The sequence below is a fragment of the Callionymus lyra genome, chromosome 10 (assembly GCF_982586985.1).
Source record: "Callionymus lyra chromosome 10, fCalLyr1.hap1.1, whole genome shotgun sequence".
Taxonomy (NCBI): Eukaryota; Metazoa; Chordata; class Actinopteri; order Syngnathiformes; family Callionymidae; genus Callionymus; species Callionymus lyra.
In genome coordinates this window covers 9,916,590-9,940,740 of record NC_141827.1, presented here as the reverse complement: position 1 = coordinate 9,940,740, position 24,151 = coordinate 9,916,590, and the positions used below count along the sequence as shown (strand labels likewise).

Sequence of the window (24,151 nt, the reverse complement as noted above, 5' to 3'; positions counted from 1 at the left end):
CACTCCGGTCCTTCAGCCGCGACCTCCGCCATGACCTTGTTTAACCTCTAATCCTGCTTTTCTGCGGCGTAAAGAGAGTCAACATCTCTCTCTCTCTTTCTCTCTCTCGCTCGTTTGATGGTCCACAGACAGGGGGCAGCAGTGAGTCGGCTCTGCAGACCCCCACGCCTGCTAACTGCTAACCTGCAGAAGTTCTCTTCCTCCTTTTCCAGCTTCTCTAACTGTCTGCTTCTCTGCCTCTTCTCCCCTGCTGCTCTGTGTGCTTGGCTGCTTTCTCCAGAGGAAGAAGGAATGCTCGTGCACGTGTCCAGGTACCTGTGCTCGTGTGACCTCTGACCCTAAACACTCTCCTGCTGCTGCTCCTACTGTCACTGTGGAGATCCTTCCATGAGTTCCATGAAAGTGTTTAGTTGATAAATATGTTCAAAATTGATTTGGAAACATTGAAATCTATGCAAGTGTTTAAGTCTCGTTTCAAGTAAAAACGTCCTCATTAGTATTGATTATTAATAACAAGATTAAAGTAATAAGAGTATAAAGAATACATGACTATAGATTATCACATGACATAAGGTTAGTTAAAGATTGTTTGATTATAGTTGAAAATGGTTTGATTATAGTTGGAAATTGTTTGATTATAGTTGAAAATGGTTTGATTAAAGTTGAAAATTGTTTGATTATAGTTGGAAATTGTTTGATTATAGTTTAAATTGTTTGATTATAGTTTAAATTGTTTGATTATAGTTGAAAATTGTTTGATTAAAGTTGAAAATTGTTTGATTAAAGTTGAAAATTGTTTGATTAAAGTTGAAAATTGTTTGATTATAGTTGAAAATTGTTTGATTAAAGTTGAAAATTGTTGGATTTTAGTTTAAATTGTTTGATTATAGTTGGAAATTGTTTGATTATAGTTGAAAATTGTTTGATTATAGTTTAAATTGTTTGATTATAGTTGGAAATTGTTTGATTATAGTTTAAATTGTTTGATTATAGTTGAAAATTGTTGGATTATAGTTGAAAGCTGTTTGATTATAGTTTAAATTGTTTGATTATAGTTGGAAATTGTTGGATTTTAGTTTAAATTGTTTGATTATAGTTGGAAATTGTTTGATTATAGTTTAAATTGTTTAATAATAGTTGGAAATTGTTTTAAAAATATTTGATTTGATAAATTGTATTAAAAAAGACATACATTTTAGTCATAACCACCAAAAACCACACCAGAATTGTAGAAGAAATAAAAAATGTGGTGAGAAAAACACTTGTTGTGTGTCTTGTATTAAGGTTTATTTAATAACTGGTACCATTGGTAAATTTCCTAGAGATATCAAAGTAATTCAGGATTCATTTGTGTCCAATTATCTTAAAATAATATACATTTCCGGACCTTTCGGTTTGAATATTGCTCATCATATCGTTCAATAGTCTGAATAGAAATAAAACAGAAACACTTGCTTAGATTTCTACCACTTTATAAATTATAATTTAATTCATGTCAATCCAGCAGATTATCTTCTGATCTGATCAAGTGTCGTCTTTGGTTCTTTTCTTCTCTGTGTGGACAGGACTCGGGTCAACCCATCCCCCTGGTGGTGGAGAGCTGCGTCCGATACATCAACCTTTACGGTGAGATCCCGTCACAGCATCTGTTCACAGCACATTCGGACCCGACCAGGGATTGTCGGACGACCATTCGCTCGCACGACGAGCTCCGGGCTCGCAGACGCGAAGGTCATGAGCCTCATAACGGTGGATCTCACAGAGTTTTTAAAGCTTCCTCCTCGGCCTTTGTTTGGTCAGTAAAGCTCCTCCCGACCCGTTTCTTTTTTTTTTACACGTCCTCCCCGTCTACCTCCACATCTGTCTTCGACTCGCCGCCGTAGCCTGCAGGCCTCTCTCCTGGATCTGGACCTAATGAAACTCCAGAAAACTGATTAGCAGCGGTCTAAGTGAAACCACATGCTGCCGCCTCACGAGGGGCCTCGTCCTGGAGGAAGCGTCTCTTTTTTTACGACTGCGTTACGTTTCCTGCCTCCACGAGATGCTGAAGCTGTTGTTGTTTTGTGTTCCAGGCTTGCAGCAACAAGGCATATTCCGAGTGCCGGGGTCTCAGGTGGAGGTCAACGATATTAAGAACTCCTTCGAGAGGGGTGAGTGTTAGGGTTAGATTCTCATCCAGCGGATTCAGGAAATTATCAATGAAATAAAACTAAACTAAAATAGCAATAATGCAAATAAACAAGAGAATTCACAGGTTTCTGCGTCACTTTTATTTCATCTGAGTCTGATGTTGAAAGGATGGTTCAGGCAGGAAACCAGTTATAAAAGTAAAGTGCATCTGGTGAATCTACAAAATAAAACATTACGTTAAATCACTTTTAATTCATAACATAACTTGTGCACAAACACATCCCTGCATGATGAAAGTCTTACTTAAATCTACACAAAAAATTCATTTGTTTAGTCCAGTCACCTTCCAAACACCAAATCAGCTGTTTTGATTGACAGCTCGTTGATCCAATTAAAATCTTTTAGTGTGTTAATGGGCGGAGCTTGTGACATAGAAAGTACCCTGTTTATTACAGTTAAAAATTGTTTGATTATAGTTGAAATTTGTTTGATCACAGTTGAAAATTGCTTAATTGAAATTGAAAATTGTTTGATTATAGTTGAAAACTGTTTAATTACAGTTGAAAATTGTTAGATTACAGTTGAAAATTGTTTGATTATAGTTGAAAATTGTTTGATTATAGTTGAAAATTGTTTGATTACAGTTGAAAATTGTTTGATTATAGTTGAAAATTGTTTGATTACAGTTGAAAATTGTCTGATTAAAGTTGAAAATAGTTTGATTATAGTTGAAAATAGTTTGATTAAAGTTGAAAATAGTTTGATTATAGTTGAAAATTGTTTGATTATAGTTGAAAATTGTTTGATTATAGTTGGAAATTGTTTGATTACAGTTGAAAATTGTTTGATTACAGTTGAAAATTGTTTGATTATAGTTGAAAATTGTTTGATTATAGTTGAAAATTGTTCGATTATAGTTGAAAATTGTTTGATTATAGTTGAAAATTGTTCGATTATAGTTGAAAATTGTTTGATTATAGTTGAAAATTCAGAATCAGTGACCGTGTAATGTCAATAAAGTTAAAGAAACAAAAATGTAATTTCCGACAAGAATACTGTGACTGAGTGAACTGATAACAGGGGTTATTCTTATATAATGGTCAGTTAATAGTCTGACCTGGTCACTGTACATAACCACAGTCGGAGCTAACTTTATCTAACTTTATTGACCTCTACATGTTCTGTTAACAGGTGAAGATCCATTGATCGACGACCAGAACGACCACGACATCAACTCCGTGGCAGGAGTCCTGAAGCTTTACTTCCGAGGGTTGGAGAACCCCATTTTCCCTAAGGAACATTTCCTGGACTTCATCTCTACCATCAGTGAGTACAAGTACATTTATTTGTCGAGTAAAAAAAAGTATTTCATGTTGATTGAGTCTCACTGTGTTTCCTTCAGAGCTGGAGACTGGAGCAGAGCGAGCTCATCATCTGCAGCAGATCACTGTGACTCTTCCTCGGACCGTCATCATCGTCATGAGATACCTGTTTGCTTTTCTTAACCAGTGAGTTCAACACAGACACTTGAAACCAAAAATAATGTTTTTTTATCAGCGGGAGCATCAGGACACATCTGCTGGACTTTTATTTTGAAAAGAGGACCTTTTAATTTGACGATGATGGATAGATTAATGAATAAATAGATGGATCGATGGATGGATGAATAAATAGATGGATGAAGGATAGATGTTTGAATAAATGGATGGATAGATGGATGATGATACATTAATGAATAAATAGATGGATGGATGAATAAATAGATGGATGGATGGATGGATGGATGGATGGATGGATGGATGGATGGATGAATGAATAAATAGATTGATAGATGCATTGATGGATAGGATAGATGGATGATAGATGGATAAATAACTAGATGGGTGGATGATGGATAGATAAATGAATAAATAGATGGATGGATGGATGGATGATGGATGGAAAATTATATGGATGAATGATGAATAAATAGATGGACAGATGGATGCATGGATAAATAGATGGATGGATAAATAGATTGATGAATGGGTGAATAAATAGATGGATAAATGGATGGATGAATAAATAGATGGATGGATAGATGGATGAATAAATAGATGGATGGATAGATGGATGAATAGATGGATGGATTGATGGAGATTAACATAGAATAGAATAACATGATACTTTCACTCAACAACTGCACCCAAACTCCGAATTAAACAGTCTAATATCACGAGGAATGAACGTGTCCCTGAGTCTATTAGTGTTGCATCTGGTGATGACATGTCAATGAAACTAAGATTGTAACTTATTCTGTGACATCAAATTTTCATCATAAATGCTGCATAAAACTTGACTAACAAAAGAAAAACATGTCCACTCAGCACAAGGGTTAAAATAAAACATAATTAAGATTTAAGATGTTAAAAAGCTCCCAAATGACCAGAACCTTCACTAGAAATACTGCTTTCAAAATGCTGGATAAGTTACATTGATATAAAAGACATCTTCGTTTGTCCGCAGGAAATTCATTTTTTTAAAGAGTCGTTGGATCATGTTTTGAGGTTGGATTTAAGAACATCCTGAAGCTCTGACCGTTTGTTAAAGCGCTAATTTTCTCACTTAATCTTTCGACGTCGTCTCGACAGGATCTTAACTCTCCACCTGACACTTCCTGTGACTTCATACTCTCTGCTCTTCTTGCGTCTCGTTCAGCCGAGTCGCCAGATCACTTTACTCCCTCAGTCCAAATGGCAGACGAACAAAAGCAGTATCTGGTGAACACGCTGCAGCTCGGACACATTTGTTAACCTCAAGGAGTGAAAATAGAGAAGAATTAAAAGCAGATGACTGAGATAATCGTGGTTCCGTTCTAAGACGAATGTTTGTCCCCACAGACTTTAGACATTAATGATATGACACAAATTATAAATAAATAAATACTACTTAATAGTTGCTGTTGGATTTTAATGAGTTTTTTTTCTCCAGACGTCAAAACGGTTTTTTTTTTAGCTTTTGTAGCATCACTTTCTCTTTGATGAGCAACAATCTTCACACAAGCGGTAGAATCTGATGAAATGTAGAAGTAAAACACAACATAAAAAAATAAATAAAAGAATCCTCCCGTACGTGACTGAAACCAATGTCTGCAGAAAAACGTTTTTTATCCCTTTTTTTTAAGGTTATTGCCAAAAAATAAAAAATCTTTTTTAAAAGACACTAAAATATAATTTACAACCTGAAAATCATCGAACTATATTCAAAATGTGTATTTTTATTGCAAATAATATTTCCCCAAAAAATCCAAATTGCACGTTTCAGTCGTACATAAAAAGACGATATTGTTTCAACAGGATGAAACTCGTCTGCGGCAGGAGAGAGAACAAGTCACTGAAAGAAAAAGGTGTTTAAAAGCAGAAACATCTTCACTTCTGTTCTCAAATGAGACCTTGAAAGCAGAACTGAACGTGTTCTGTGGGAAGTATTTTGGTCGGAATATAACGACATATCCTCGACTGAATGTGGTGTAGAAGTTCTCATCATATAAGAAGAGTTCCTCTTTAGAGGAGCAGACAATAAAAGAGAAGAATGAATAAATAATCGCTTAAAAATATAACATAAACAGGAAGTACTTATGTAGGTGTGAATCCTCAGCATGTCCAAATGGGAGGAGACCTCGGGCAGACCCAGGACTGGAGAGATTAAAAGTCTCCTGGTTGCAACACCTCAGTGTTCTGTCAGAAGAGTTTGAAAATGTTTCTGGTTCGAGATAAGAAAGAAATATATAAATGAAAAAATGTTTAAATCAGCGGTTGGTTTAAATTAACACAGGGGCCACATTTCATACAGTGGCTTTCATGAGGGCCGGTCGCGTGAAAACTATACAGTAATGTATTAATATCAATGTAAGATGGATGGATGTTTGGATGAATAAATAGATGGGTGATGGATGGATGAATACATAGATGGATGGATTAATGAATAAATAGATGGATAATGGATAGATGTATGAATAAATGGATGGATGGATGGATGGATGAATAAATAGATGGATAATGGATGGATGAATAGATGGAGGGATTGATGGATGAATACATAGATGGATGGATTAATGAATAAATAGATGGATAATGGATAGATGTATGAATAAATGGATGGATGGATGGATGAATAAATAGATGGATAATGGATGGATGAATAGATGGGTGATGGATGGATGAATAGATGGAGGGATTGATGGATGAATACATAGATGGATGGATTAATGAATACATAGATGGATAATGGATAGATGTATGAATAAATGGATGGATGATGGATGAATAAATAGATGGATAATGGATGGATGAATAGATGGAGGGATTGATGGATGAATGCATAGATGGATGGATGGATGAATAAATAGATGGATGATGGATAGATTAATGAATAAATAGATGGATGGATGGATGAATAAATAGATGGATGATGTATAGATTAATGAATAAATAGATGGATGGATGAATAAATAGATGGTCAGATGGATGGATGGATGGATGGATGGATGGATGGATGGATGGATGGATGGATGGATGAATAAATAGATGGATACAGTCATGTATTAATATAAATGTACGATAACTTCTCATTTTATTCCTTTTTATATGATGTTGGAATCATTTTTCTTCCAATTTCTTTAATATTCACTTTCTGAGGGCCAATAAACATTAAGAAAAATGACAAAAATGAGTATAAAAGCGAAACTAGACTATAGTCATATTGAGAGACTATGCTAGTATTGATAGTATAAATAGACACAAAACAAAATAACCACAACCTGTTGTTACCTCCTAGTTTTATTGTGTTGTTTTTAATCCTCCAGCTCCTGATTTTGTTGGATTGTGTGATTTTTATTGTTGGTTTCTGTAAAGTATTGGAAGTACAGTTTCCCGCTGTATCTCCCGCACGTTCGTTGTTTCGACCTCAAAGAGAACCAGAAGGCAAACCGTTAAAAGAACTTGTGTTTATTCTAACAACAGAAGGAGATTAAGGCACATCATTCTGGGTCAGCGACTGTTACCTGAGGAACTCTCAGATACAGCCGACCAACTGACGACAGAATCACAGAAACACTCATTTCTTATACAGTCGAGCTTGGGCGCTTCGGATCGGCTCCATGGACCCGGACCTCGTTGTGGGTTGGTACACGTCAGGTTGCTGGGCAGATTAGGGTGTTGTAGCAGTGTCTCCAGACGTGAACCTTTGACCCAGACATGGACCGTCATCCTACAAGTTCTGCGGTTGGAGAATGGCGTGTTCGGGGTCCTCTTCACAGCACTGATGGTTCCTGTTCTTTCACTCGTCAGCATTTCACACTTTTAATTCTCACTTCAAACTTACATCGTGGCCTGGTACTTTCCATGCACTCGGGGTTAGAGGTCAGATTTCTTACCAGGTTAGATTGTACTCTGTGGAATGTTCAGTTTATTGGTTAATACACTTTATATTTTATCTGTATTCTATAAAAGCGACCCTGGGTTCTTAAACAGGTGCTTTTAAATAAAATTAAGTATTGTTGTTGTTATGTATGAGAACCTGAGGTTCTTCAACCTCATGGGGACAACATCAATATATCTAAAGGGCCAAATGTGGCCCCATTTTACAAGGGGGTACTTTTCAAAAGCGTCTTTAACAGGGACTATCAAACTCCCGCCAAATTCTTTCACTTCACCCACAGTTAGTGTGGACAGGTGTGAACCTGAATCTGATTTTTGAGACGAGCTTTGACCCGGATCACGTTGTCCCGCAGCCTCTCCCAGTACAGCGACGAGAACATGATGGACCCCTACAACCTGGCCATCTGCTTCGGCCCCACCCTGATGCCCATCCCCGACGGCCAGGACCCCGTGGCGTGTCAGGCCCACGTCAACGAGGTGATCAAGACCATCATCGTCCACCATGAGGTCATCTTCCCGGGCCCTCGAGAGCTGGACGGCCCCGTGTACGAGAAGTGCATGACGGGCGGGGAAGAGTACTGGTGAGTTCACGCTTCAGCTGCTCCCTGATCAGTTTGGAAGTATTTTTATTCTCCGTCTATACTTCATAGTGTCGACAATATTCATTTCCTGTCGACTACATTTTAATTTCCTTGTTGTGCCGTTAATGACCACATATGAACATGTTATCAGTCGTGTTATCGTGATACTGTTTAGATATTGAACAGCTCATATTGTAAGTATAACGATAGATCTTTTTATGTTTTATAGTTCATTCAAAGTGTAAAATCATTATTATTATTTATTTTTATTGAAAGTTAACATTAAAATAATCATGCGTTTGTTCAATTTTTGTGACGCAATTAAACTTCTGGCCGCTAGATGGCAGCATTCATTACGTACTACGCCGCTAAAAGAACAATAAAATCGCTGGAGATCCCGACAATGGCTGAGGACGAGAGGATACAGTAGATTCAAGTAGCTTTTAAAGCTGATGTTTTGGACAAATTTTTGGCTTCAAAACAAATAAAAGTAGTTACGACTTCGTCAAGAGTCATGTGGTCTGCGACTCCAGAGTCAAGTACTCGACAAAAATACAAATATATACTACAGTATCACAATGTATTTTATTGTTGCCCCTGTATCGTGATACGTATCGAATCGCCAGCTTCTTGCCGCTATACACCTCTACGTCTCATTGCCAAGTACTCCAAATACAATACAAAGTATTTCATATATTTCATCAGCTCACAAATACTGAGTAACGCCCTGGTGTTGTTCTGCAGCGACAGCCCTCACAGTGAACCTGGAACCATCGACGAGGCTGATAATGGGACTGAACCACACACCAGTGACGAAGGTCAGATATCATGTGAACCTTCAACGATACAATATGTGTGTGTCTGCTTCAACTTTTATATATAATTTCCCTTCAAATATATGAATACGTTTGGACCGATTTGAAGAATTACATCAAGTAACATCTAAAACTGGCTGTTTTATCCTCTTGTTAACATGATGTAATCATCTTTGATTCAGAAAAGTATTTAAAACTGCAAAAGCTTTTGGCATGTTTGGAAACTCCTTCATTATATCAAGCAGGGAAGACAACGTCCATGTTTTTACTCCCACAATTCCTGTTGTTTTTGGATCTGAAATTGACGAACCATAGTCGGTACATTTACGCAGGTTATTGTGCTGAAAACTTTGTGTTTGCATGTTATTTTTAAAATAAATACTACTATAAATCTGTCTATCATCTGTTTCAGATGTGAACAAAGCATTTAAAGACAGTGAGGGATTTCAACCAATGAATTAAAAATCCAAAATAAAAATAATTGAGTCAGTTGTGGAACATACTTAACAGTAAACACATTTTTAATCATTTAAAAGTGGGAAGTTTGAGATGAATTGGTAATTAAACTTTACCATCATTTGTCCGGCCTTGTCCTTCATTTCCTGTTTGAATTAAGAGAGATTTAAAGTCTGTAAATATTGTTTTATTTTGTAAATTCACCGAACGCATCTTAGATAGATGGATAGATAGATAGATAGATAGATAGATAGATAGATAGATAGATAGATAGATAGATGGATGGATGGATGGATGGATGGATGGATGGATGGATGGATGGATGGATGGATGGATGATGGATGATGGATGGATGGATGGATGGATGGATGGATGGATGGATGGATGGATGGATGGATGGATGGATGGATGGATGGATGGATGGATGGATGGATGGATGGATGGATGGATGGATGGATAGATGGATAGATGGATAGATGGATAGATAGATGGTTGGTTGGATAAATTGATGGATAAACTTTATAAATACTTCTGGAGATCTCTGGAATATTTGGTTTAAAGTTCACAACATAAAATAAAGGTGAAGCGAGTTTCATAAAAACAAGAACAAAGGGCAACCAAAAGAACAAAGTGCAACGGATGACAAAGTGCAAGTATAAAGAACATGAATCAAAGAAAATAACACACAAAAAGGATACAAAGATTAACATAGAATACATGATACGTTCACTCCGCTCCTGCCTCCAGATTTAGAATTATAAAGTCCAATAGTACAAGGAATTAGTCTATTAGTGTTGCATCATGGGAGGAGCATTCTTACTTTTGTCACTCATTTCATCTTTTAGAGTGAGTCCAAGGTTAGTCTAGTATTTGATAGATGGAATATAAAGCCATTTTTGCAATTTAACATTAGGATTTGACTTGTGTGCCGCACCAAAGAAAAGGCTTGAGGTGAAGACTGGACTATTAAACCATGTGTCAGCCGTATAAACGTGTTTTTATTGGAGGTTGAGGCTCGGTTTATATCCAAAGCTCTCTGCAGGTTCGGTTGTGCTTCTGGTAGACGAAGGATTCTTACGATGCACGCTCACTTCCCTGCTCAGCCGTTAGTCAGCAGTTCTCCAGGGATTCACTCCTTCAGGCGGTGTTTTCTCTCGCTCTCCTGTGAGCGTCGCAGACGTGGAGAAGCCAAAACATGGTCAAACTTGGTCAACCATCACCAGAGCTGTCAGCAGAGCCGTAAAGAATGCGGCTGTGAAGTGTGTAGTCTGTTTATCCAGACCTCCTATCTCAGAACCTCATCGTTGCCGCCACCGCAGACTCTTTTCTTTCTTTGTTATTCCACTTGGAACATGAGTTTAAGGCTGATTGTTGGGCAGAGATTAGGATCTTTTGGACTCGTAGAACAGTGTGACGCGATGGGCTGGGTGGTTATTTCAAGTTGACGACCCTTGACTGAAAGAAAATTCTCCCCTGGATCCAAATGTACTCCCATATTTTTTTTTACTATCGTGTCATGAAGATTGACTCAAACATATGGTTTGCATATATCCATGTCACCGTTGGTTCAGTGGGTCTGTGGTCGAACAAGGACATACGCTGGACCTCGAGTGGTTAGTCAGATTTCATCATCTTTCCTGGGCGTTTAAAATTTTATTTTAACACGTACCCGACAGTTTATATCTAAAGAAGGAAAGACAGGATAAAAAAACAAAACAATCTAGCGCCTGTTGCTGGGTAAAAGGTTGATTTTAGCTCCACAAGTGTAGAGATTATTTAGCCAATAAGGGGCAAAGGTTTCAAGGAAGTGCCTTCAAATATACCCAAAAATACTGGTAGAGGTTTTCCTTTTTTTTTGGAACACTTTTTTCATTACCTGTTCAATGTATAGTACTAAAAAGCAGTGGTCCTGGACCGGGAGACATTTGTTAACCCGCCTCATAGAAAAAAAAGAATAATAATAATCTTTTCTATTGATTATAACTGCCTAAAAGGTGTTTCATTTCGAAAAAAGACCAGATTTTCTCTTAAATAACAATAGCATGTGACTATTGATGAAAATAATAATAATAATGTAATAAGTAAAACACAAACACTAGATACAGTTTCCGAGTCCTCATTCCATAAAAGTAATGCTCAAAAACAAACCCACACGTTGGCATAAAGTCTCTAAAAGCTATAAACACACACATACAGAACACCATCGTCAGCATACAATCAAACATACATAGACGCAAATACACAAAACATCTTGTTGTCACCAGTCCAGAAGTCTTTCTGATTCAGCGTTTTTCTTCAATGCACTTAATTGTAGTTTCTTTGCCGATTATGGTATTGTATTTGTACTTCTTTCCATCTAAAAGGTCAGTCCATGAAGATAATCCTGACGTTTGACCGGTCCCACATGTATGGGAAGAGGGCGGGACAAATGGCAACTCAGTTTGATTGACATATAACCATCCAATCATTTCGTAAAACAATGTTTTTAACTTAGACTTAGACTTAGACTTAGACTTAGACTGCACTTTATTGATCCCTTTGAGATAACACTCTCAGGGAAATTTCTGTTTTCCAGTAGCACAGAAGGAATAGAGAAAAACCAAAAAGAACACAGAAGAGGACGATAGCATTAAATTAACCGTGCCTCAGGTCAATTAAATCCTTGATTTTGCGGCAGAACATTTGAACATTTAGCTACAATTGAAGTCTGATGGTTTTCTTCTAACAAATATAGTCTTGAACCGAAAAGATAAATCTTCGTTGTCACTAAACCACATCTTGATGTTTCCAGAGGTGGAGCAGATCGAAGCCATCGCCAAATTCGACTACATAGGTCGAAGTCCAAGAGAGTTGTCCTTCAAGAAAGGAGCGTCTCTGCTGCTGTACCACCGAGCGTCCGAGGACTGGTGGGAGGGACGACACAACGGCGTGGACGGTCTCATCCCCCATCAGTACATCGTGGTCCAAGACCTGTAAGTCCACCGTCCGATCTGGTCGAGGCCAGAACTGTTGACTAACCTGGAGCTGCCATGGTCTCTCAGGGACGATGCCTTCTCAGATAACCTCAGCCAGAAGGCGGAGAGCGAAGCGAGCAGCGGTCCACTCCTGGACGACAAAACCGACGCCCCGTCACCCTGTGAACCGTCCGAGTACGTCTCAGGAGGGGTCCCGGGACGGTGAGTACCCTCGTGTGTTTAGACGCGCTTCGACTTGTAACTTATCCGGTCTCTTCTCAAGGGTCAGGTTACGCTCGGACGGAGCCGCCGTCCCCCGACGTCGCAGTGGCCCCGACACCCAGAGCCCGACCAGAGGATCGGACACGCCCCCCCGAGCCGCCGCCTGTCCCGGCAGCCCCCACAAGGTGTCCATCAGCAAAGGCCGCGTGGAGAGCCCGGAGAAGCGCCGCCTCGGGACCTTCGGCAGCGGCGTGAGCATCAACTTCGCTGACAGGAAGTGCCATCCTGAGGGGTACCCGCTGAGACCAGGGCCAGGAGCCACTCGGCACAGCAGTCTCGGGGACCACAAGTCCATGGAGACGGAGGCTTTAGCTGAGGTGAGATCGGTCGTCAAAGTGGGCGTTGGTTTCCTGCAGACTCTGAGGTTGAATGTAGGTCAGTTTGCTGGGGGGTCTAAAGTTAGTGGAAAGTCAAAATGTCTTGTCAAGGAGGAAGAATTGTCCTGTTAAGTAATGTGGAAGTTTGGACATTGCGATCTCTGGGTCGAAACGAAACGAGGAAAAGCTGGGCTCTGATTGGTTACCACAAGCGTTTCCAAACTCCAACATGCGTAGCCCCCCCAAACACTGTTAACCTATAACTGGGGACCCTTTTGTAAAACACATTCAATACTTTGAAATATAGAAAGAAACATCCACTTTTAGAGTGTATTTCCTTCCTTTTATTCACTTCTCAGTATGTAATATGTGTTAAACATTTCAGGATATCGTGTCCATTTTTCTGTTTGTCTTTGAAGTCACTTTTGATTGTTTGCTGATCTATAATTTCGAATTTTCGATGAAGCTTTCTTCGCTTCCTTTAAGAAATCTGTCCATTTCCTGCTTACTAGCTAGCTACAAGCTACTTGGTAGCAGGTGGTGCGTTCAGGTACAATGGGAAACTTGAGGATCTTAAGATCGTTTTAAAAAAATGTTGTTTACTTAATGTTTTCCTATCATGTAACGTGTGAAGAATACGCAGCTGCAGGGATGCGTTCACTGAGAGGGAGCTAGACCAAGAGAGGGGCTTCTGAAAAGTACATTAGTGTTTTTATTTCTATAAAGTTACAATGTGAGTCGTACATTATTTTATATAGTAAATAATAATAAAAGATATATTTAAAAATATTAAATAATAATTTGAAATCATAAATAATCATAATTAATACAAAATAAAATCCTAAAATAAACACAATATCAAATATATATATATATATATATCAACAACAATAAACATTAGAAAACACAGAAGTCGGTAATAAAGTTATAAACACTTATTATTTAACATTACATTTTTATTAAATAACCTGATTGCAGTGATATATGTTACTATTTATCTACAATCCTACCCCTCAAGCGCAAAACAACTAAATAATAAACAACACTTGGATTAAAAAGTGAAATAAAGTGAAAAATGGATATAACTAATACTTAAAATAGTCAAAATGATCTGAGATTTAATTTTAATTTTAAAAGTACTTGTCATGATTTAAAGATAAAACCTTCTGTTTTGTATTTTTTCGCTTATTTTCCATTAAAACTGTGATTACAAAGTCAAAAACTGAGCGTGATGTTAAATAAACGCTGATATTAAACTGTAACTTAACCTGGAAAAACGGACTAAAGCCCTCATTTGTAGCTCATAAAAAATATAATTTACAACCATCAAATACTAATAAATGAATAACAAAATGTTGTATAAATCTATAACAGATATAACTGGTATTAAAAGGTTCAAACGGCTCATCTTCATCAGTTATAAAGTCAAGTTGCTCTTCTCCTCCCTCAGGACATCGAGAAAACCATGACCACGGCTCTCCACGAGCTGCGGGAGCTGGAGCGCCAGAACACGGTCAAACAGGCCCCGGACGTGGTTCTGGACACGCTGGAGCCCCTCAAGAACCCGGTCGGCTCGGAGCCCGGCAGCCCCCTGCACACCATCATGATCCGCGACCCGGACGCCGCCATGCGCCGCAGCAGCAGCTCCACCACGGAGATGATGACCACCTTCAAGCCGGCGCTGTCGGCCCGCCTGGCGGGGGCTCAGCTCCGCCCTCCGCCCATGCGACCCGTTCGCTCCCAGCACCGCTCCAGCAGCTCCAGCTCCTCCGGGGTGGGCAGCCCGGCCGTCACCCCCACCGACAAGATGTTCCCCAACAACGGCTCCGTCGCCGGATCTCACCTCAACCTGGCCGGAGACCCCGCTGACAAGTCCGGAACCATGTAGCGAAGGTGGAACCCGAAGCGTGTAAATACTCGTCGACGTCGCTCAGAAATATCCTGCAGTTGTTGAGGATCAACATCCACACCTCAGGGTCTGGAGAAACTGTCAATCAAACGTCGATTAGAGGGAGAGACGGAGCTCCTGGAAATGTTTGCTGATGCGGATTTATCTCTTTTCCGCCTGAATTCGTGCCCACAACCTGGGATCTTCTGGAGCGTGTTGCCATGGCGATACGGTGGGGAAGGGGAAGCTGTAGAGGAGTGATAGCGTTTCTCTCTTACCTCAGTGAATATATGCTTTTTTCAGTCTTACCTCAATTGTCACTGAAGCTGGTAACTTTTTTTTATTTTACAGACGATCTACATGCAATAGTTGATGCTTCACTCGATTACTTGCCTTAACTTAACACAGACGTTCAGGTAGTGCTGGGTGATGCACTGGAGTTTACAGCTATGCATCTCTTAGTGTCGTTTCAGGTTTGTTCAGTTGTCACGGTGTTGTGCGCTCGAGTCACCGGTCCAGACCAGAATTAGTTTGGAACTATGGCTCCTCAGTATTTCTGGACTGTTTTTAAAACTGGAAAATATTAACTTCATTCTGACGTCATCTTAATCATTTTTGGTTCTTGCTAAAACAAACACAATAATTATCACAAACCATGTTGAAAGTGTTACATGAACATCTAGTGAACTTTGCTCATCAATTTATTTTCCTTCAACAAAGTCGATGTTGTTGAGGCTGAAAAAAAACCCAAATTTATTGAAAAAATCTAAAAAAGAATTGTCAATTTCCCTTTTAATAACGGAAGTGTCACCATAGAATGACAAAAAATATCGATACACTTTAATATGGCGATTTTTTCTTTCTGCTACGATACTGTTTCAATATTCAGAACTTATTTTTTTTGGCATTCAGATAATTTTTCTTTAATGTTTTATCACAGTTCTTTTATGGTTTATATTTCAATACCGTGTTTTTAAAATAAGAAAAATTCTATCCACAATTGTATTGCAAATATTCTTGCAATTAAACCTCCAAAAGCTAGATGGCAGCAGTCATTACGTCCTCTGTAGCTAAAAGAACAATGAAACCCCATGAGATCCCTGCGGTGACTGAGGACGAGAGGATACAGTCGAGTCCAGCAGCTTTTAAAGCTGATGTTTGGACATATTTTGATTTGAAAACAAATGAAAGCAGTTATGACTTCATCAAGAGTCATGTGGTCTGTAAATACTGCAACACCAGAGTCAAGTACTCGACAATACTACAAATATATTCTTGTTACTACAGTATCATGATATATCGTACCATTGCCCCTGTATCATGATACATATCGTATCGCTAGATTCTTGACAAAACACAACCCTTAAACAAAACAACACTTTTTCTCTTATTTTAATTTCCAAAATCAGTTGTAAACATTTAAGAAAAGCTCAAAACACCAAAACAAATAGTGACGACTTTTGTGTCATAATGTCAAGATGTTTTGAGGTGAGATCTCTCAACGTTTTTCAACCTCTTTCACTTAAAACCACTTAAAAACAACTTGTATAATAATTAAAGGATATTTTGTGGTTTTCTTCTACTTTTCTGGACCTAATTAATTTGAATTTTATATTTGGTTCTATATTTGCGTTTGGATTATTATTATTTTTTTTTTAATAATTTGGTATTTCATTAATTAAATATATATATTTCACTGAATAGAGACAGAATATGAAACCTTAATATGATTTATTGAGTTTCATGTGAGACGTCCAGTCGCATCGCCCAGCACTACATCTACGGCGTCAATAACGTCACTTGAATTTTGTGTATTTGACACGTTAAACTCTTGAGGGGAGTGTAGAGGAGGAAGAGGTACTTGAGTCATTCATGTCTTACGGCTTCTCTACCGAAGCTGCGTCAAAGAGATTCTGGCTTTTGATCAAATACAAGTTTAAATCCCGATCAAACGAATAAACGTCGCCTTGTTATTGTGTTGATGGTTGAAATCCTGTGGTGAGTCTGTACATAAACAACAACCTGTGATACGTGTACAACAGAGAGAGAAGTACTCGATCCAAAACACTTTCTTTTCGGTGACATAGAAGCATCTCCCTTCATCGCTGACTGTACAGAAAAGTGGTCGATCGTACGAAGGTTTTTTGTGACGTCATTGTTTTCGGAAAAGCAAGAAGAAAAAAACAAAAAAACTCATCCAGAATCCTGTGGAGTTCTTGTCAAGTCAGTTGATTTATTTCTCTCACGTCTCCTCATGCTCTGATTGTATTCTAGTGATGGAGTGATGGTCACGTGACCATATGTGTGTTTCTGCTGCAAGTCTCTTCGTCCGCATCCCAAAGAGTCTGTGCATGTTCTCTGTGATACCTGACTTGTGTAACAATAGCAGGCTGTGGTGCCTTTAAAATAACGCACAAATCGCTTATGATACTGGACTTCTGACGTGTAACTGAGAAGTATTAGGAGTTTGATTGAGCATGAAGCCGGTTTTAACTCGAATATATATGGAGTACTATTTGGCTTTTATTTACTTTCGACTAAAATGCAGAGAAAACATGTTCAAAAGACAGTTTGAAAATTTCAGCTCCAGCTGGTTTTTACTGTTGAAGGTGATCCAGAGAAGAAGGTTTTGGACTTGGTTGGATCAGAATTTCATGAAGGAAAAAAAGGTTTCCAGAGAAAAGATAAACTAGCTATGGTGGCCCTGAAGTACAACTCACAGAAACATTTCACTGCAGATGAAAACAAGCAAGTTTTTTACCCCCTTTAATGTATTTACAATATCAAGATGCTAATAATAAAACGAATGAAAGGATCCAAGAAAGAAAAACAATCACAAACATACAGTTGTTTTACCGTCATTTACAAAATGAGTAAAATATGAGGATGTTCTGGTTCCTTTTTCAACAACTTAAATGATTTTTATAAATAAGTATTTCTTACATTGATTACTGAAGGTTTACTTTCAAATTATCTACATTTATGAATAGTATATTTTGCTATTAGCAACAAGTCTTAACATTAAAAAAAACTTTTAATAGTTGATTTAATGTCTGTATTTTTAACAATATTTCTGCTTAAAAACAACATAATTTGGATATATTTTATTAGTACTTTTAAACTAGTTCTTATACTTTTGTCGGCAGTGGAAACAAGGTATATTTCTGTAACAAAAGCGAGTTAAAACAAAATGAGTTAAAAAACTTTACGTCCAATAAGGGACGACGTTACACAAAAGACCCAATTTTCCTTTTTCCCCGGAAAACCTTCATTCTCTCAACTGGTTTTTCATTTATATCTGCAACTTAATGTCTCATTTCTCCAGTGGAAAGTTTGTTGATTTATCTTTAAATTTAATACTTATAAGAAACATTCAAAGGTGAATAACTGACGTGGCTGTGTAAACTAAATTAACTTTTTTTAATACATATATATTTAATCTAAAACAAATGAAGAGATAACACAATTGTTGAAGACAGGACTTGTTTAAGCAGTTTTCATGCCTACCTTATATGTTATAAACTGTTTTATACCGTTGAAGTCACAACCTAAATATGTATTCAGAGAGAACTTTTTTTTTTTTTAAAAAACGTTCGTCAATTAAAAATCAGTTTCCTTACCTCATAAGTCCTCAGAATTTCTCAAAAAAGGTGTATTTTTAAAGAATAATTTCAAGATGAATGGGAAAATAAAGCGTTTAAAGTCCCACGGTCCTCTTGCGCCTCCTGTCGGCTACAGTGCGAACAGCAGTCTGAACTGAGACGTGTATTTAGAGAAAAAAGTGTAGCTCACATTTACTGTATTTCTGTGTAAATGGGTAAAATATGAATTAAGCACATACTCTGGAAGGGAATCAAACATACGTGTAAGTAGTTTTTTTATTTATTGACACGAGAAGTGTTGCAGGAAATCTCAGTGCCTTTTGAGCACAACATTTGTACCTGATTTTTTATATTTGTTCTTTTGACAATTCTCTGTTCATTTCTCATGTTAATAACATTTCTTTCTTTTTTTTAAATTGTGACTCATTGTTTATGGGAGAGGAAAAAAAAAGAGACTTTGATCCACAATTGAGTTTTTGTGGTGCTTGTCCAACATGTGGTTGATTTCTCAGAATATTTTCACTTCTCCTCGTGAACTTCCTGTGCTGTGGTTGAGCCGTGACCTCCTGCTGACTCCTGTGGTCTTCACCAACAAACTCACGCCTGAGGAGGTCTCTTGGTTCACTCTTGTCGTGTACAGAGACTGATGGGAAAAAAGAAAAGAAAAAAAAGATGGAGAGGGCGATGTTTACCCTGTTTACCTTCTGTTGTCGGTGATGCTGTTTGTTGACGAGTGTCTGGAAACCTGTGATGTGATTTTGTGCAACATTCCACTGACTGTTTAAAAGAATCCTGCACCCAAATAAAACCAAAACTGAAAAGCTCTGATATGATTATTTATTGTTAAAAGTATAGTATTAAACGTGGATGTATTGTGAAAGTCAATTTTAATAAAACAGCTTAAATTGATAAGATAATGGTGACGTTTATACAATAATAGAAGAAATACAAATTAAAAATAATAGCAATTTTATCACCAAAGATAACAATGTGATAGATAAATAATATATATCATAAATTACCAAATCGTGTGTTTATTTTTATTGGTATTTGGGGATTAGAATATTACAAATGTCAATGTAATATATTAATGAGCAAGTGTTTTCTCATTCGGTAAAATAATTGGCATTAAATCCAATTTAATATATATATATTTGCATATTAAATTATTTAAAATCAAAATAGATCACTAAAAACGGAACATATACGTTTTTTATATTATTATTTGCTAAATTGAATTTTATTTAAAGTGTCAAATCGCAATAAATGTATCTCAAGACACTTTACAGTTTAAATAAAACTATATATTATAAGAGAGAAGAGAAAACGGGTCCGAGCAAATCACAACAAGCGACAGTGACGAGGGAAAACTTTCTTTAAACAGGCAGAAACCTCGAGCAGAACCAGACTCCGTGGTGACGGCCTCTTGCTGGCAGGGAGAAGAGACTCAATGTCATTGAAGAATTAAAGAAGAAAATAAGAATATATATATAGATTATTAAAGTAAGGCACGATAAACACTGTTTAAAGTGAATCATGAACTAATTTTGTTCTCCAGTGAGGGGCTAAGAAAGGGCCACGTCGCAGTTACTGTAATGAAAATACAGTAAATACATTTAGAAAGAACAGAATAGTAAAAAAGAAAACACTTTTACATCTGAATAAGCAAAGAAAATGGCGATTTTATAAGAAAAACTACGTTATAATAATAATTGAAATGGAAAAGATGACGGTGTAGTTCACTCTTCATCCACTAGATGGAAGGATTGTAGCGCACTTTTGGCTGCGGTCGCGTGTGAAAGCGGGGAGGGCTGTGATTGGTTCATCCGCTGAGCTGTTTTGCATAAATGGGATAATTGCATCTCTGGTGAAATTGACTTTCTAGTTCGGTGGTCAGAGAGATTTCACGCACAGAGAGACAAAATGTAATTTGTTCCACGCGAGGAAACAACAGCAACTCTAACATGTCGGCGTGTTCCAATTAATCATCTTTCTGGCGGAGCACGCCGGGATTTGAACCTGTCACCCTCACACTCTTGGTCGCCAGTGACAGCGAGGGATGCTCTTGTTGTTTTGGCGAAGTCATTAATGCTGAGCATGAATCCAGGCCGAAGGAGAGTCAAAGAGTAATATCCCAATAATCCCGGATCTCTCGGGTCTCTAGGATCATCTTCCAGTTTTTATGGATCTAATCTCTGCAGTTTGTCCTCATGTCTGCCAAGTAAACAAACCATGTTACTTCAGGTCCCCGCGTGGTTCACAGACCACTACAGACAACACTACATCCGCTATAGTAGCAATGTCAGCGAAAGACTTCTACAGCAGTTACTGAAGGGGAAGTCAAGAAACTTCTACTCAAGAACCACTAGTTTCATTTGGCATCATCATTTCACACATCGTTAAAGTAGAAATATAACTAATGAACATAATATTGTACTGTAGTAATAAGATGACTGTTGATAAACAAGGAGTTTTTTTTTGTTTATCCCAAAGAGTATTTTTGTTAAATCTCTTCATTTTAATTGTTTATCCCCAATTAGTGTAAATATATAAACGAAATATACATGACTAGACAAAAGCTTTTTCTTTATAATTGCATGAATAGATGGATAAATAGATGATTGAGGCTGCATGGATGGATGGATGGATGGATGGATGGATGGATGGATGGATGGATGGATGGATGGATGGATGGATGGATGGATGGATGGATGGATGGATGGATGGATGGATGGATGGATGGATGGATGGATGGATGGATGGATGGATGGATGGATGGATGGATGGATGGATGGATGGATGGATGGATGGATGCACATGTGGCATCAAAATGAAGTGATGGATATTGAATGAACCAATGGGTGATAGATAAATGGATGCATGAATGAATAAAGGAATGGATGAGTGACTGCAGAGATGGATGAATTAATAAATGGATAGATGAATTAATGGATAAATATATGGTTGGAGGATGGTGGATGGATAGATTGCTAGATGAATGAATTAAAGGGGGAATATGGATTGATATACAAATGAGTGGATGGCTGTAGAGATGGATAAATGAATGGATGGATGGGTGATGATTTGGATAGATTAATTTATGGATGAATATATTGTTGGAGGACGGATGGATGGATGAATGGCTGTAGAGATGGATTAATAAATACAGAGATAAATGAATGGTTCGAGGATGAATGGATGGATGGATGGACGGATGGCATAAATACATTAATGGATGGATAACTGGATAAATGGGGGTGAATGAATGGATTTCTGGCTGTGGAGATGGATGAACACATGAATGGATGGATAGATAAATGGATGCATGAATGAATAAATGTATGGATGGTTGACTGCAGAGGTGGGTGAATTAATAAATAATTAGATGAATTAATGGATGAATATATGGATGGAGAATGGATGGATGGATGGATGGATGGATGCACAGGTGGCATAACAATTAATTGATGGATTAATCAATTTTTGAGGGAAGATGGATTGATGTACAAATGAGTGGATGGCTGAAGAGATGGATGAATGAATGGATGGATGGGTGACTGCAGAGATGGATGAACTGATATTTGGATACATTCATTTATGGATGGATATAGGGTTGGAGGATGGATGGATGGAAGAATGAATGCACAGATGGCAACAAAAAAAATGAATCGATGGATGGATGAATGTATGAATGGGGTAGATGGATGGATGTACAAATTAGTTAATGGATGTAGAGATGGACGAATTGATAAATGATAGATTCATTATTGGATGAATATGTGGTTGGAGGATGGATGAACATATGCACAGATGGCATAAATATTATTTGATGGAGGGATGGACGGAGGGATAAATGGATGGATGGAAAATTGAATGGTTTGAGGGTAGATGGAAGGAATAAATAAATGTAATAATGGATGAGTAGATAAATGCAATATAAATGGAGGGATTAATAAATAGGTGATGGATGGATGGACTGTTTAATGGACACATTGATGGATGAACTAACGGATGAATTGTCTCTCATGAAGAGAAGTTATTTAGTGCTAATAGTTCTCCTGGAAAGATTCACAGCCGCAGCAGTGAGTCGACATCTGCTTGTGTTTTCTGTCATAAACAATTCTGCTCCAACACGGCTGGCTCTGTCGTTAAACATTTGTAAAGCTTTTTCAATCACCTTAATTATTAAGTCCTCCAAGGTTTTCCGTAGCTGAGCATTTGATTTGTGGCTTTTCCGTTGATGCTTTCGACGAGTGTGAAGGAAAGAGGTGAGAAAGTTTCCGTGTGAGGAACGAAGAAAACATTTTTAATGATTCATGGAGCTCCCGCAGATCCTTCTGTACCTCCACATATCCTGCCCATCAATACTTGTGCTGAGCTCGCCCTCCGGCCGGACCCCCGTGACCTCATCACTGCTGGTCCCAACATGCTGTTCATCCTCGGAATCTTATTCATTATTGAAGATTCTCTGATGTGGAACAATCTGCCGACGCTCCGGAGAAATGATCCGTCCAGCACAGATCAGAACAACACAGTGTGAACCTAAACATGGACATATGGATGGATGAAGGGGCGGAGGGAAGGATGGACGGACAAATGAATGAGTAGACAGATGGTTGGTAAGATGGATGGATGGATAAATGAACAGACAGAAGGGGCAGTGAGAAGGACAGACAGACTGATGGATGGATGGATGGACAGATGGATGGATGGATAAATGGATAACTGGATAAATGGATGGATGGATATGTTTGCGTAACATATGTTTGCATGAATGGATGGACAAAGATACAGAGGGAAGATATGGATGGATAGACAGATGGTTAGATGGATGGATGGATGGATGGATGGATAAATTTATGGACCGAGGGACAGAGGGAAGGATTGACAGACTGATGGACGGACAGTCAGATGGATGGATGGATGGATAAATGAGGGAGGATAGACGGATAGATGGATGGATAGACGGAGATGGATAGACGGATAGATGGATGATAGATGGACAGATGGATGGATTGATGGATGGATAGACTTATAGATGGATGGATAGATGGATGGATGGGTAGATGGATGATAGACGGACAGATGGATGGATGGATAGATGGATGGATGGATGGATGGATGGATGGATGGATGGATGGATGGATGGATGGATGATAGAAAGACAGATGGATGGATGGATATATGGATGATAGATGGACAGATGAATAGATGGATGATAGATGGACAGATGGATGGATGGATGGATGGATGGATGGATGGATGGATGGATGGATGGATGGATGGATGGATGGATGGATGGATGGATGGATGGATGGATGGATGATAGACGGACAGTTGGATGGATGGATGATAGACAGACAGATGGATGGATAGATGGATAGATGGATGGATATACGGATAGATGGATGGAAAAATGGATGGATGAATGGAGGAAGGGGGGGACGGGCGGGTGGTTGGATGGATGGATTCACATGCTCAGCCTCTACTTCCCACTCAGGAAATCATTGATATAAATGATAAAAGAATGAAAGAGTTTCTTCGCTCCTTCACACTGACTCTCCTCTAAGAGCTGTGAGTCACGGCTGTTGTTGAGAAGCAGACGCACAGGTGTGTGTCGTGTTTGTGTTTGTGTTTGTGTGTAGATTACACATGTTTAGAGTCGAGCTTTAAACTGAACCGTCCAGGATTTTCTTCTCATGCAACCTT

General features: G+C 38.3%; 1 protein-coding gene across 4 annotated transcripts in view; it reads left to right on the top strand.

Annotated features, from left to right (window-relative positions):
• Positions 1–17,656, top strand: part of srgap3 (SLIT-ROBO Rho GTPase activating protein 3) — a 66,915-nt gene extending 49,259 nt beyond the window's left edge. The window contains exons 12-22 of one of the 4 annotated variants that reach the window (XM_087800158.1): positions 281–311; positions 1,566–1,626; positions 2,073–2,150; positions 3,322–3,456; positions 3,533–3,638; positions 7,901–8,128; positions 8,873–8,946; positions 12,191–12,371; positions 12,441–12,575; positions 12,637–12,952; positions 14,403–17,649. In XM_087800158.1, coding sequence (XP_087656284.1) covers positions 281–311; positions 1,566–1,626; positions 2,073–2,150; positions 3,322–3,456; positions 3,533–3,638; positions 7,901–8,128; positions 8,873–8,946; positions 12,191–12,371; positions 12,441–12,575; positions 12,637–12,952; positions 14,403–14,840 — 1,783 coding nt within the window. In that variant the 3' untranslated portion in view covers positions 14,841–17,649. Of the gene's footprint in view, positions 1–280; positions 312–1,565; positions 1,627–2,072; positions 2,151–3,321; positions 3,457–3,532; positions 3,639–7,900; positions 8,129–8,872; positions 8,947–12,190; positions 12,372–12,440; positions 12,576–12,636; positions 12,953–14,402 lie in introns of all 4 variants that reach the window. The other 3 variants (XM_087800157.1, XM_087800156.1, XM_087800155.1) reach the window with 3 other exon arrangements.
• Positions 17,657–24,151: the final 6,495 nt, after the last annotated feature.